The sequence below is a fragment of the Bos grunniens genome, chromosome 1, assembly GCF_055505025.1.
Source record: "Bos grunniens cultivar Pamir isolate PY7600 chromosome 1, Bosgru_T2T1.0, whole genome shotgun sequence".
In the NCBI taxonomy this organism is placed as follows: domain Eukaryota; kingdom Metazoa; phylum Chordata; class Mammalia; order Artiodactyla; family Bovidae; genus Bos; species Bos grunniens.
Window position 1 is genome coordinate 56,014,871 of NC_141165.1, and position 14,983 is coordinate 56,029,853.

The 14,983-nt window shown below is 32.6% G+C and overlaps 1 protein-coding gene across 2 annotated transcripts in view; it reads right to left on the minus strand.

The window, feature by feature from the left end:
- The window catches only part of BCHE (butyrylcholinesterase), a 79,450-nt gene extending 69,112 nt beyond the window's left edge, over positions 1–10,338 (minus strand). The window contains exons 1-2 of one of the 2 annotated variants that reach the window (XM_086317918.1): positions 10,174–10,338; positions 2,295–3,819 (exon numbers count right to left, since the gene is read on the minus strand). In XM_086317918.1, coding sequence (XP_086174044.1) covers positions 2,295–3,819; positions 10,174–10,288 — 1,640 coding nt within the window. In that variant the 5' untranslated portion in view covers positions 10,289–10,338. The remainder of the gene's footprint in view (positions 1–2,294; positions 3,820–10,173) is intronic. The other variant, XM_086317929.1, reaches the window with a different exon arrangement.
- Positions 10,339–14,983: the final 4,645 nt, after the last annotated feature.

Below are 14,983 nucleotides of genomic sequence, written 5' to 3' on the forward strand. Positions count from 1 at the left end.
TTTTTTCAATATTCATTTATTCCCTATTAAAATATGCTAATCATAGAAGTAAATTAGGATTAAACAATCTTTTATTCCATTAATTATCAAATATTCTCTTCTTTGACCTGTTGCACTCATTTGCCATAGATACTTCACCTCGTTCTCAGTGTTCTCCATTGTGAAATAAGAAAATATATATTTCTTGATGATTTAAACATGTAAGATATAAGTCTTTTAAAAATTATAGGCATCAATATTTTGAAGAAATGTTGATGTTTCCCTTAAATTACCTTAATAGTTCCCCTAAATTATTTATAATCTCTAGAATTGTCAGACAGAATTAAAAACATATTCAAGTGATTTAATGTGGATTAAAGCCTTGAGGGAGAGAACAGAATGAAATATACATAATTCTAAAGCAGCTCTAGAAATAAGATGTTCCTTGTTAAGCAGAAATTTAGGCTGATGTTGAGAAGGTGTAATATATTGTAGAGCTACAGATAATAGCTTACATATCTTAAAAAAAAGTTTAACTTGTTCTTACTGAATCTAAATATTTGTAAAGTGGGACATATACCAATGTCAGTACTTCAATAAGTATTCAATAAAACCATAACTTCTCTATCAAGAAGTTAGTTCTTAGTCTAGTTTAGGAGGCTCAGAATAAAATGAAAGATAGCATTTAGATATATGACTGTCAATGGTTTCTCTGGGAGTGTAAAACAGGTCTGAAGCAATTACAACTCTTAGAATTAAAGTTACCCTGTAGGAAACATGTAATTAGTCAAAACAACAGAATAGTAGGACTTGTGTCATTAAAAAGGAGAGAGGTAAATTTTCTAAACAGGGCACACAGCAAGAACAGGTTCTAAGGTATAGTTAAACTTGAAATCTTTGATATTCTTGTGATAATTCCTCTACCAAAGAAACAGGTACTGAGGAGAATGGGTTGTAGCAAGGTTAGAGAAGCATCTTAATGCCAGATGGAAGAGTTTTAGCCTTATATACAGTGAATAAGTGTCTAAACATTTTGAGAGGAGTTATAAAATACAGATACTTTGTAGAAAGATACCTACAATAACATGAAGCATCAACACAATAAATTCCAAGGTTCGATGCACGATACTGGACGCTTGGGGCTGGTGCACTGGGACGACCCAGAGGGATGGTATGGGGAGGAAGGAGGGAGGAGGGTTCAGGATGGGGAACACATGCATACCTGTGGTGGATTCATTTTGATATATGGCAAAACCAATACAATATTGTAAAGTTAAAAAATAACATGAAAAACAAACCAAATGGAGGATGGAAAATAAAACCAGAAAGAAAATCATTCCCCAAATTCTTTTTGATTATAAAGATAGGATGACAAATTGGATTAATGCATCAATCAGTTTGTGAGTTTCTGTAAGCATTTTTCAGAAAAAGAGATGCCCCAATTTTTATTTTTTTGGTTATTCGCACTGATACAAATTTTCGGTGTAGAAAATTCAATTTGAGGTTACATATTATTACAAAATCCTTATTTTTTATACACATGAAGTATTAAAAAATAGAAAATATATTGATATTAAAAGAGCATTTTTTCTCTGACTATTGAAGAGATAATATCACAATATTTATAACATATGAGGGAAAATATGTTCTTTTGTAGCATCTCTTATTATGTAATGTCACCCTTGTGACTACTCAAGTGGAAAGCAGCTTAGCTAAACAAGATGAGCCTTGCAGCTCTTGTTCAACCAAGGTTACCTAAAACCTCTGAACAAACATATTAGGGAATAAAAAACGTTGATAAAATGTCAAATTCTGTATTTTGAGTAATGTGAGGACCAACCTTAATACCATCCTGCCCTTTGATTTTCCTGTGATGGTATGTCTTTCTTTGTGTATCAGGTAACAGTGTACCACTGCTGAAGAGCATGAGCAAAAGAGAGATATTCCTGCTCCTTCTTAAACATGTGAACACTGTGAACTTTTAGGCTGAAAAGCACTTGACAAGGTGGACATCTTGTTCGCAAGGTGGACATCTAGTTCCATACAAACTTTGGGGAACGTTGTTAAAGTACTTTATGCTGCTTTGGAAATGAAATCAGAAAATATTTTTCATAAAAGTCCTTTGATTATTTCTTTTAAGCACTCTGATGCAAGGAAATGAAATGTACTAAATAATGAAAAACAAAACCAGCTTAAGGTGTGAAGAGAATAAATAATCAAAATGTTTCTGTACCTTGAATGAAGTCTACACTGGGGAACATGCAAAGCTAAGCAAAACAAAACAAACAAGAACAATTACAAAAATTGGCACTTACCCATATTTTGCAAAATTTGCCCAACGTTTCATAATGGATCTACTAAAAATTTCCTCAGCTTTTGTGTAATTAACTCTTCTTTCCAGTGGCAAACCAAAAACAAATTCGATCTCATAACCATGCATCACTCCCATCCATTCTGGCCAAGGGAGTTTGGAGGATCGGTGCTCGAAGTAGTAGAAAAAGGCATTGTTTCCCATATCTGAGAACTTTTTGGTGAACTCCAAAGCAGGACATATAATATTATAATCCCCAACAACATCATCCAAGGCCTCACGGTACTTTTCAGCTCTCTGATCATCTAACCAGTCCATGTAGTGGAAAAGGATCGATTCCTTTCCAAACTCACTCACTCCTGGAAAAAATATTTTTAAACCTTCTTGAAATTCTTTTCTGGTTATAATACTATTGTTATCTTTGCTGAAGCCAGGAGCACCATATACTAAAAATGCTGTCCCTTCATCTTTATTAACACCCACCAAGATCTGGGTTTTTTTGAACTGTCCAAGTTGGAGTAGTGTGTCTGGCATGTCAGTGAGAAAATCACCATCCACAGTGGGACCAAAATTTACTGATAAGAGTGTACCATAGGGGACAACAAACACTTCATGACGAAGAATCTCCTGGGGATCTTTATTTCGAAGGCATTTGATTATCTCAGTGTCATTTTCTCTAGAGCAACCAATAAATTTAGCTAAAGTCAATGTTCTGTTCCTAGCTTCATAACGAGATGTCACTGCCCAAGGAGCATTAGAGGATCCACTTTGCAGAATAGCTCTGGTAAACAATGGGTGGCTTTCAGGAGAAAGTAAATGAAGGCTAACTGAAGCTGCTCCTGCACTTTCTCCAAAGAGAGTTACACTTTTAGGATTTCCACCAAAGGCTGCTATGTTTTTTTGGACCCACTGAAGAGCCAACTGTTGATCAAATAGACCAACATTCCCTGGTGCCTCAGGATTTCCTGGTAAAGCTAAGAATCCGAGGGCACCCACTCTATAGTTCATTGAAACCACAATAACTCTTTCAACCCGTGCCAGAAACTTGCCATCATAAACATGCAAAGATGATGTTCCAGTCTGAAAACTACCACCGTAGATCCATATCATTACAGTAGCATTTTTTGGTTTAGGTGTTGGAATCCACACATTTAGATATAAACAGTCTTCACTGAGGTCAGTGTTTGGGTTCCACATCTCTGAACCAAGGAAGCCTGGAAAACTTTGATCTGTGTTCTGATAACAAGAATTTGCATATTTTGTGGCATTCCAAATATCAGGCCACTTGGTCAAAGATTGTGGCTTTTTGAATCGTAGTCTACCAAGAGGTGGCTGTGCATACGGGATTCCAAGAAAGGCTGTTACTGTGCCACCAAGTACTGGCAAGTGCATCCCCCTGACTTTTCCATTCTTGGTGGTAATTATGATGTCTTCTTCAGTGTGTGACTTCTCAAAGAGTACCCAGAGCAGAAGGAACCACAAGACAAATCTGATGTATATGACTGTACTCCGGCTCTGCATATTGGTTTCTGCAAGAGAGGTAAGCAGGAAGTTTTAACAGCTTCATGCATCTAATGTTATATTTTATTGATGATAATTAACTAAAATTTAGCAGTTCTTATTAATCCTGTAAATTATGAAAACTAATTAATCTGTTACTGCTACAAACAATAGAAAATGGTTGGACATATTTCAGTTTTCAATTTAGGAAAGAAATGAGTGAAATGGAAATGGAAAAAGAAATGATTTCAATTTGAAGAGATTAATTTACAAACCTCTGTAAGAAAGAGAGATTTAGTATTTTAAGGAGAAAATTCATCCAAGGCATACGTGTGTGTGTGTGTATATATATGTGTGTGTATATATATATATATATACAATTTTACCAGGCATTAAGTGGCAGTCTATTAATGACAGATATAGTAGATTAAATTTCTACCTTGGTTAGAGGAAGAAATACAAGCTCACATATTCTCTGGAATATATATACAGTTCTAATCATGGCTGACTGGCTCTTGACAGAGCTGTGAAGTAGGTGAAGAAACTCTAAGGATCTTCAGACCTATTACTGTCTTTTTCTGTTTCCACAGTCCCATCTGGGGTCCTTTTTGCCTTAGTGGTTTTTTCCTCTGTACAAGCATAAGGATAATGTAAGGTCAGAAGAGAATTTGGACAAGCAATTCATAAAATGTTAAGTAACAAAAAAAATGCAGTAGCTGCCATTAATCCTACAAATTGTGAAAACAAACAAATCTTCTACCACTATAAAGGTCTACCAGAAATAGATAGAGAAGACTGGATATATACCAGTCCTTTGGAACTGAATAACCATGAAGGGTTTTTCTACCTAAATTATATTGTCAATGAAGAGACTGACTGATAATGTAATGTGTGGATGAAGAAATCAATTTAGAAGAAATTTTACACTCAGAGATGACTCAATACATGTCTTAATCTGTTAATTTATTAAAGCATATGCAACTAGGGAGGTTAAATGTGTTAGCATGGTCAGATTTGCTTATATTTTGGTAGTGGACAGTAAAATCAGAAGATTAAAATTAAGGAATTACTGGAAAAAGTGGGGGAAGCAAAAGTAATCTTTGATACCTACCAAATCATCACTATTTGACATTTCATGAAATAATATTTATTTAATAATATGAAAAGAACATTTGGGGAAATCAAAGTTTTATTTAAAATTCATAATGCACAGTTGAGTTTCTTTTCAATAAAAAAATTTAAATCACATTCTGAAACTCTAAGTGACAAAGGATAGAAAAATGTAATGCAGATATCATCTGAAAGAACTAATATCTTTATACAACTGAGAAAAAAAAGAAAATCTGATTAAAATTGTCAAATACAAACACTGATTCTCATCCATAAAACAATAGCAAAGTTCCATACATGTACAAAATGTTTTCTTCATTATGTTTTGAGAGTGTAATAATAAATCCAAACTATGTGTCCATGAAACTAATCCTGTGAGCACTGAGAATTTGTATTAGATTTTTTATTTTTTTTCTTAAATTTTAGATTGTCTTAGAAGGCAGTGATTTAGGCACTACCTATTAAGATAACTGTCTTAGATCTATGATCCTCACAGTTAATGAGCCTCATTCACCACTGCTCACAGGACAGCTAGTAACCAACAGGTATTTTTTGATCCCCCAAAATATATGAATAAACTAATCCACTGTATACACTACTTTGTTCAATGTACAGTACTTATAGATGTATATCCATTTCTACTGCTATCTCTGTCTCTTTGTCTATGATTATGGCTATGTCTATAAATATATTTATCTCTAATTCTACTTATATCTGCATGTTTATGCCTACATACACATATATATTTATACATAATGATTGCTATAATAGTAAGGCTTTAAAAAATTAAGCCATGAGATTTTTTATGCTCTCAATTTTGAAATAAATGACTCTGTTATTACCAATAAAATATTCTGAAGTATATAATATTTTAACACTATATATATTCTATTATGAAATTTAGATATTATAATCAAATTAAATATAATTTTTATAAAAATAATAAATATAATGTCATGGTATATACTTTTGCCTGTAAAATACCATGGACAGAGGAGCCTGGTAGGCTACGGTCCATGGGGTCGCCGAGTCGGACACAACTGAGCGACTTCACTTTCACTTTTCACTTTCATGCATTGGAGAAAGAAACGGCAATCCACTCCAGTGTTCTTGCCTGGAGAATCCCAGGGATGGGGGAGCCTGGTGGGCTCCATCTATGGGGTCGCACAGAGTCAGACACGACTGAAGCGACTTAGCAGCAGCAGCAGCAACAGCATGGTAATATAAAGATGCCTGTAAATTTGACACTTGAGGCTTCTCTGATGGCTCAGTGGTAAAGAATTTGCCCGCCAATTCAGGAGCCTTGGTTCAATCCCTGGGTCAGGAATATCCCCTGTAGAAGGAAATGGCAACCTATTCCAATATTATCACCTGGGAAATCCCATGGACAGAGGAACCTGGGAGGCTACAGTCCATTGGGTCACAAAGAGTTGGACACAACTTAATGACTAAATAGCAGCAGCAGTAGCAAATTTGACTCTAATAAAATTTTATATTTCAGAGAGTTAGGAGTTTTAGAGATACTGCTAACACATACTACAGTTTTATTTTTTCCCCCTTCTGATAAATCCTAAGACATTTCTTCTAAATTGGAGGTAGGCATTTGGCCTAGCTCAATCAATCTCTACTAAGTCTAATAAAGATTGTATTCTTTTTGTTTGGTTTTACATAAACCATATAACAGATCCTGATAATTTTTGGTTCCTGACAGTTTTCAAACTTTCATTCTATTGTTTATTAATTTTATTCCATAGCGAATATAAAATTACTACCAACATATTTTGTTTTTGTATGTAATTAATAAATGTAATAATATTCATTGCATGTATTATGAAAGGCTGCTATAACATCTAAAAGGTTGTAATAACATTCCATGTCACTTAATTGATTTATATAAGTACTTGCATGCTTTTATTTATATTTTGTGCTAAGTAGAACTTAATGTTATATAATATGATTTATATGAGTAATAATCTTTCTTTTTCAACAGTGATATCTATGAGTCACCACCTTGGTATTACTAATATAAGTACTTACACCTTGTAATTGTAAATAATGTAATTAGTAACATTCAATCATATAAGCTTGTGTTTGTAGCAAGAATGGTAATATAATTCTAATTCACCTTGGTGTTAACCTGTTGGAATAATTTTAAATACTATATTATTAAATCTAGGTTTTAGCATGAACATATGCTTCTATTTGCATACTCATTATTAGTGTAGGCTAATATGTTTATATTTATTTGCATGCATGCTAAGTCACTTCAGTCATGTCCAACTCTTTGTGACCCTATGAACTGTAGCCTGCCAGGCTCCTCAGTCCATGGGGTTCTCCAGACAAGAATACTAGAGTGGGTTGCCATGCCGTCCTCCAGGGGATCTTCCCAACCCAGGGACTGAACTCTGGGTCTCCTGCATTGCAGGAGGATTTTTTACTGCTGAGCCACTGCAGTCCTTTATTTAAGTAAGAATAATTTTTTTTTCATAATCTAGTATTTTCTAGTCTAAATGCTGCACTGTAGTTTTACCATTAAGAGATGTTTATGTTTTTAATATACATTATCACATGATAAGCAATCAAAAAGTAGACAAAGGAGATTAAAAAATGTTATTGCTCTGTATCTCTAAGTGTTTATTAATAATTATTCAACAAAATTTCATTTATTTCATCCTATAAATTCTGTTGCAAATTGACTACTGGTACATTAAACAATTTAAATTCTGAGAACACATAACATGTTTATCACAAAGAATGGGGTAAATTTTCATACCAAGGACAACTGAGTAAATGAATTTAGAAATACTCAGTTTAAATCAACTAATTTATTGTAATAATATTTAATACTTGATTAAAGGCATTAGTTTTGTTTGGAATTGCAAAAGAAAATTGATGGGAGTGAGGAGGGAGACAAACCTGGAAAATAATGAATACTATAGTGTTCCAAGTTTATCAAATGCTCCAGGATATCAAAATCTACTGGCAATTTGGGGAAATTATTCTCAACTTAAGAAAAAAAAAAACTTTCAAAATTAAAAATGTATTTTCTTCTTTTTGCATTTTTAATTCAATTTTGAAAGTAGTATCAAAATTCCTTGACTAGTTTTAAAAATATTCAATGGTATAAGATATGAGTATAATAAAATTATTGGTATAAAAAGCTGTTTATTTGCCATATATTTGTCATAATTGGATATCAACCAAATTTTCTAAATAATGGGGCAGTCAAGGACTTATTAAAGAATGGTCAAGCAAAACCTGTTAATAGTTTTCGCTGAATGTAGTTTTCTTGTCTTTTTAAGAAAGTTTTAGTAGAATGTATACTTCTATATAAAAATAAAGACTGTTAAAATGGTAGGAAAAGAGCCATCTAGATAATATGATCTAGAACAAGGGCCACTAAAATGTAGATAGTCCAATTAAAACAACTGAGCCTTTATATCAAACCTAAAAAGCTTGTTTTGTTGTAGGCTAAGTGAAGCGGGGAATTGAGGAAGTCTGTTTATAAACTACAGCATTGTCTTCCAGGGATCCTTCAGATACCCAATAGACACTAAAAGGATGTATAGATAGAAGACACTATATTAGGTATGAAACACAGATCTATAACTCTCCTCAAGGAGGAAAACATTTTACAAACTTTTTATTGTGTGAATAATTTGAACATTTAATATTAGATATCTTGGGTCTTCTTACAAAGTTCAATCTGTTCTTAGGTTGACATCTATTCATTTATAATTCTCCATTTGGAACCGTTCAGTTTTGATAAGAATGAGCAGATTTTGGCAAGAAAGCATTAAAATGAAGACATATAATTTAAGCATGCATTATTCATTGTTACCAAGAAATAAATCAAAGCATAAATTAAATCTGTAAATAAGATATCATTTGCTTATATTTGAAAAGCTGAAATATGGAGTAGATCCCTATATTTTCTTTTTTTAGCTTTCTTTTTTATTTTTTTTAATTCTGAAAATATGCTAACACATTTACAGGAGACTTGGAAATTACAGAACAATGTTATGTATAGTTCCACTATATATTACAAATTTTTGTTTCAAATAAATATATTAAGATTTTTAGTTGGAGTTTCACCAAATATTTTCTTATAATTAAAAAACTAAGGACAATAATATGTCTAGGAGAACAAAACAGAACCTTGCAAATTCAATTAGAAATTGAATTTGCATCCAAAAGACCACTCTATTTCAAACACACAGAGAATTCCAAAGGTTGTCATTTAAAGTAAAAATAATTCTTTAAAACCTAATGCTTATCCTTAATAACTACATAAGTGACATATAATTATATTTATCATAGCTATGAGATAGCTCATATTATGGAAGGCATTATACAGACTAGTAACAGTAACTCCTGAGTTTATTATTATTCAATATATTCATAAAAAGTTGGAAGGAATAACTTTATTTTCTTTTAAATTACAAATAGAAATCATAAATAGTGAAATAATTTTGTTCACATTTCAGTTCACTTTTAATCATTCATATTGTTTTATAAAAACTCAATGCTAAATCCTCTGGTGAAATAAGAATTGATATCAAAATAAAGGTAGATTTACAAAATTATAGGATGAGCAGAAAGTGTGCATTTGCTATTATTTCTAAATAACAGCAAATGTAAAACACTTTTCTGTAAATACACATATTAGAAAAAGAATAAACAGGGCAAACTAGACAAAAGTTTGTAAATCAAATCAAGAAGTAGATATTTCCTTTTATACAAAACAAACTTAGACCTTTCTTTTGCAAATTGATTTTGCTAAAGTTTCAAATGGCAAAATGCTAAGTACTCTGTAAAACCAGACAATAAGAGAACTATTCATTTCAAACCACTTTAAAAAAAGAAAAAAATAGACAGTAAGATTGGTCAATAAACACTTTTGTTACTCTTTTAAGGAGACATTCACCAAACAGAGCATTTAAATGTAAAACACAGCATAAAATGTTTTCCCTTAGAGGGTGGATTAGGAACATACATTGCAGTGATCCCATTAAGTGCTATGGTCCTTTATACAAAGTTGAACAAATTCATTGTTTCCTAAGCAGTTAAGTGGACTCAGTCTGTGTTCCCTGAATAATCAGAAGGTTTGATGTATGTGGCTGCTCCCTTCATCTGTCCCATTTCCAATGACTGCCTCCCACAGAGCACCAACGGGGCATAACAAACACGTGAAGGGATCACATTCCTCTTACAGAATGAGCTTCAGGGTAACTTCCATCTCTACAGGAAGACGTAAATTCAGAGCAACTTACCCGACTCACTGCAACAAAGATGATAAAGTTTGCAAGGAGTGGAAATCATATAATACTTCAGGGAAATGCAGTATGCAGCTGCTGCTCCAGCCTGTAAATTGGACTGCACTGACATTACAATCAACAGTTACTGACAAAGCTCGCGAGAGTTGGCAGCGGCAACTTGATCTAGAAGCAGCCAATCTTTACTTTCTGACATCTGTTCAGAGGCTAATTGTATGAATGCTGTAGTGATTCATTTACAAAAGTATTACCGGAGTCGTGTTTTAAGATTGCAGGCACTCATCTAGAGTGAAGAAAAAGAAAGCTACAGAGCAGATACTGAAATTGAACAGAAAATACACAGGGTTTTTTTTTTCTTTTTTAATCGTTTGTTTTCATTTTCTTTTTAAACACCTCCAGAACTTTTAAGGTTTTATTCTCCTTTATGGAATCTACATTTTTCTCATGCTGATTTTGATTTAAATATATATATGTTGCTTTAAAGAAATGTTGTTGAAATTGTTGTACCTTCAATCTGTGTCAAGCACTTAGCTGTGTTACTATTGTTTAGTCCCTCAGTTGCGTCCCACTCACTTTTGCCACCCCATGGACTGTAGGCTGCCAGGCCCCTCTGTCTATGGGATTCTCCAAGCAAGAGTTCTGGAGTTGGTTGCCATTTCCTTCTTCACATATAGTTATAAAGAAGTGTAAAAAATTAAATAGGAAACTATTCTGGTAAAACTATGAAAATCAAAAGACTAGTTTTATCAATGAATGAATGTGGTAAATCATACAGATATCAGCTTTGATAATTTCCTAATTGGGGACCCTGCAGTCAGTCAAGTGTTGTAAGAAGCCACAAAATTTCTGCTTGAGACGAGGAAAATAAAATAGAATGAACATTCATCACTATACTTTATAGAAAAACACACTTGTCAGCTGAAACTGCGTGAACTCTCAAGGATGTATATGCATCTTTCAACCTTATCTTCCCTGACTTGGCTTTTCGGGCAAATGAAAAAACACATAAAAAAAAATTTTTTTATGAACCATTTAATGCCTGACTTCTCATTGCAGTTATAGTCTTTATCTCCCACAAACGATCACTTTCACTTTTAAGTCTCTCGCTTTGGGGCTTGTCATGGACTAACCAGTAGGCATGTAATTGTGGATAAGCCTATGTTTTGTTTTTAAAACATGTTTAAGATTTCAAAAATGCAAATGTAAGAACTGTCATTTGTTATTAATACTGTCTTGTGTCAGTCATTATAATTGACAACTTACATAACTTGTTTTATTTTATTTCAACAAATATATGTTAAATATTACTAATTGCATTTTCAGATGAGGACACTGAGGCTCTTAAAGATCAGAAACTTGGCTATATATATTTTTTGCCACTAGTAGGAATTGGCATCAGAATTTTAACCTAGATTTTTCTGATGTCATTCCATGTCAACTGTTCCCAAGATACCAACCACTTTGGCCTTTTTAAATAATCTTGTCTGGGAAATTTGCTCCTTAGGAGGTATTTATTAGACAATGAATTTCACAGTCACAGTGATTTATATTGTATTTAGAATATAGTTTAAGTAATGACAATCTAGTAACACAAAAGTTACAGAGTAAATGGTTTATCTAAAGGAAAAAAGATTTTTTTCAAAAACAGTACACTGACAACACAGTGAATAGTAACGTGATGGCATTTTTGTTTAAAATATAGTCATTCTAGTAATCCATGTGGAACAGAGTTCATTAGTTTAATATATGTGCCTTTTTTTTCATTGAAATGCCAAATTTCTTCTCTCCAACACAGCTGCACTGCATTGTTCTGGGTTAGCATGTGGTTGATCTTATTCTCCTGCAGTTATTGAGTGATGTTTTTGATGTTAGCAAATGCAGGAGAACATTCTGCATGTAATATCAACACATCACAATGAAAATATATCAGATATTAATATATTTCATTTTCATCTTTAAACAGGAAAGTAAACAATAAAATCTTTTATCCTTATATCTTTAACACATGTTTAAACTGGCTGACTAGCAGTGTCAACTGATAAAATCTGGCAATTTTTTCTCTTTCTATTTCATTTACCCTCACCATTCCTCAGACATGCCATCCTATTTAATGCATTATTTCAGTGCATTTCTTTTGCCTGTCTTATTGGAGGTTTTATTCATTTGTGGCTCAACATATAGCAGCTACTTCTGTGATGCCAATATTTTTTCACACTTATCCAGCAAGAGGACTTAGTCACACAAAATGAATTTTGTTTCAAGCTTATTTGGCAAGGGTTGTTCTATTACCTGACAGAACCCTTGAGGGTTCATGATCATATTGTTAAATGTTGAGACTGCCTCCTAAGTAATACTGCTCAAATACCACAAGAGTGTTGAAATGGTGTTAATACCGCTCAGGTTTTACAACCATGTATGCTAAAGGTCTGGCAAGGCTTATGGTCTTGAATGAACATTTTCAGTTAGTCTATCACACAGAGTTTTTACTTTTAAGATTTTATTGTTACTTAATTACCACTTATCTGGTTGTTTTCTAGATAGCAGCTCTGAAGGAGATTTGACACAGTGTGGGAAATAGTAATATCACATTATACATTAGTCTTTATTAGGCATACTCATGCTATGAAAATGCCCTAATCTTTCATTAATACTTTCTTTTTTACAAGAACAATGCCTTCTCTAAAAAAATATGGGTTACCAAAAAATACCCAATGTTTTATGTATCACAGAGATGGAAAAGGTCATTTGATATATTCCATTCTACTTAAAAAAAAAAAAAACTATGTACATAGTTATAATCAGACATATATAAAACAATAATTAGGTTATTAAAATTTTCCTTATTTTCAAAATTTATTTCATAATCTTAATTTTTATTAAAATGTTTTAATGACCTAGCGATACATTATCAATGATTATACTACAATTTCTTGCACCATTTGTTTCTTATATGATGATAAAATAATTTGCAAGCACTACTACTTGCAGACATTGTTCTAAGGACTTTGAATATATTAACTCATTCAAAACTTGAAACCCCCTTTTAAGTAAATACTATTATTATCCCTATTTTTTGGTTAAAGAAATTTAGTCAGAAAGCGTTTTAGTAACTTACCAAACGTTATACAGGTAATGAAAGTATTTTCTAATTTTTTAAATGTAAACACTCACAATTGGCATTTTTGCAACTTTTGTTTATTTTCTTAATCTATTTTCCCAGAAGTGGAATAAGTGAACATAACTAGTAGAATGTAGTTAGATTTTTTTTGTTTTTTGTTTTATTTTGTTTTTGGAATTTTCTGAGGTCCTCAATAGACTGTTGAATAAGAATAGGCTTCTAACAATTCTGGCAAAAGGAGAAATATTCTTGATAGGAATAAGTCTGAACAAGTCTCTGAAGTTAGGACACTAGACATTCATCTCTGGATGTGGCAAGGTGAGGTATTTAAAGGTAAATTTCTTGACAGATTTTAAAAGTTTCCAGTCCTACAAGCAATATAATTCTTTAAGAGTTTGGTGACACCTAATATTGGAAGTGCCTGCAGGCAGTTCCTCTTTTATCCTGAATGATAAAGCAAAGATCTCTTGGAATTAAGGGAGGGTGAATAATGGGAAGTCTAAACTAGCTCTATGCTATTTACTCCAGGATACTGGAGTGGGCTGCCATTTCCTTCTCCAGGAGATCTTCCCAACCCAGGGATCAAACCCAGGTCTCCTGCATTGCAGACAGACACTTTACCATCTGAGCCACCAGGGAAGCCCAGGATATGGGTAGTTCGTGTAAAATGCTATGGAAAGAGGCTTATAAGCCCCCAAAATTTGATTACAGTCTAGAAGGCTAGACTCTTAGAAGATCAATAATAAGCCACAGCTTCTGAGGAAATACGAAGCCCAATTTCATGGAATTTGCAAACAAAAAGGATCAAAGTAAAGAAATAAGCTCTAAAACTAAATTACACAGGGCTTGAGCAAAGAAAGGAGAAATTAATTTTTTTAACATGAAAAAAGAGAGAAAAGCAGTACCTTTCTTGGCTTATAATCTTATTTATTGAATAGACCTAAATTTAGTCTTACCAAGCCCTTGATTAATCTTGGTTCTATGCTCAGACAAAAAAAGCGTACATTAGCATGCCACAGGATCAATCTTGGTGCTCTTTAAAAATCCTGGGTTCAGATATTTAAACTAGCCTCCTATGTGAGACAGACTCAGAAAGTTCAAAGACCACACCAAGTGGCAGAGGCCAGGTTCCTGACTCCTTAGGAAATTGTTATCTTCTCATATTTATGGTTTATCTTTTTCTATCTACTCATATGTAATTACATCTTTTACTTTAGCTAATTTGGAAAAGCATCAAATGTAATATTGTATAGTCTATTTTCAAATAAGTACTATTTGAAATATATCTATTGGAAATACTATTTGAAAGTCTATCAAATAAATACTCTTCACCTTAATTTCATTGCCTGTGTATTGTTTTTACAATGTACTATAATTTACCTAACTCATTTTTTTTGTTCTTGTAAAGTTAAATTTCTTTAAACTTATCATGAAATAGTAACATAAAAATAGGCATAACAATTATAGATATTTTTATACATTTCTTATTTTTCTTGAGAAAAATTTATATTTTTTATATTTATATTTTTATAAATATATAAAATCAATTTATATTTCCACTGGCGATCTAATGTATCTGCTTTATGTTTAAAAGACAACTGATTATGTATTTTCCTGTTTCTCCATTTCACTTGATAAACTAGACTTTATATTTAACTATTTTGGTGTTACTGTGATCAATCATGTGTT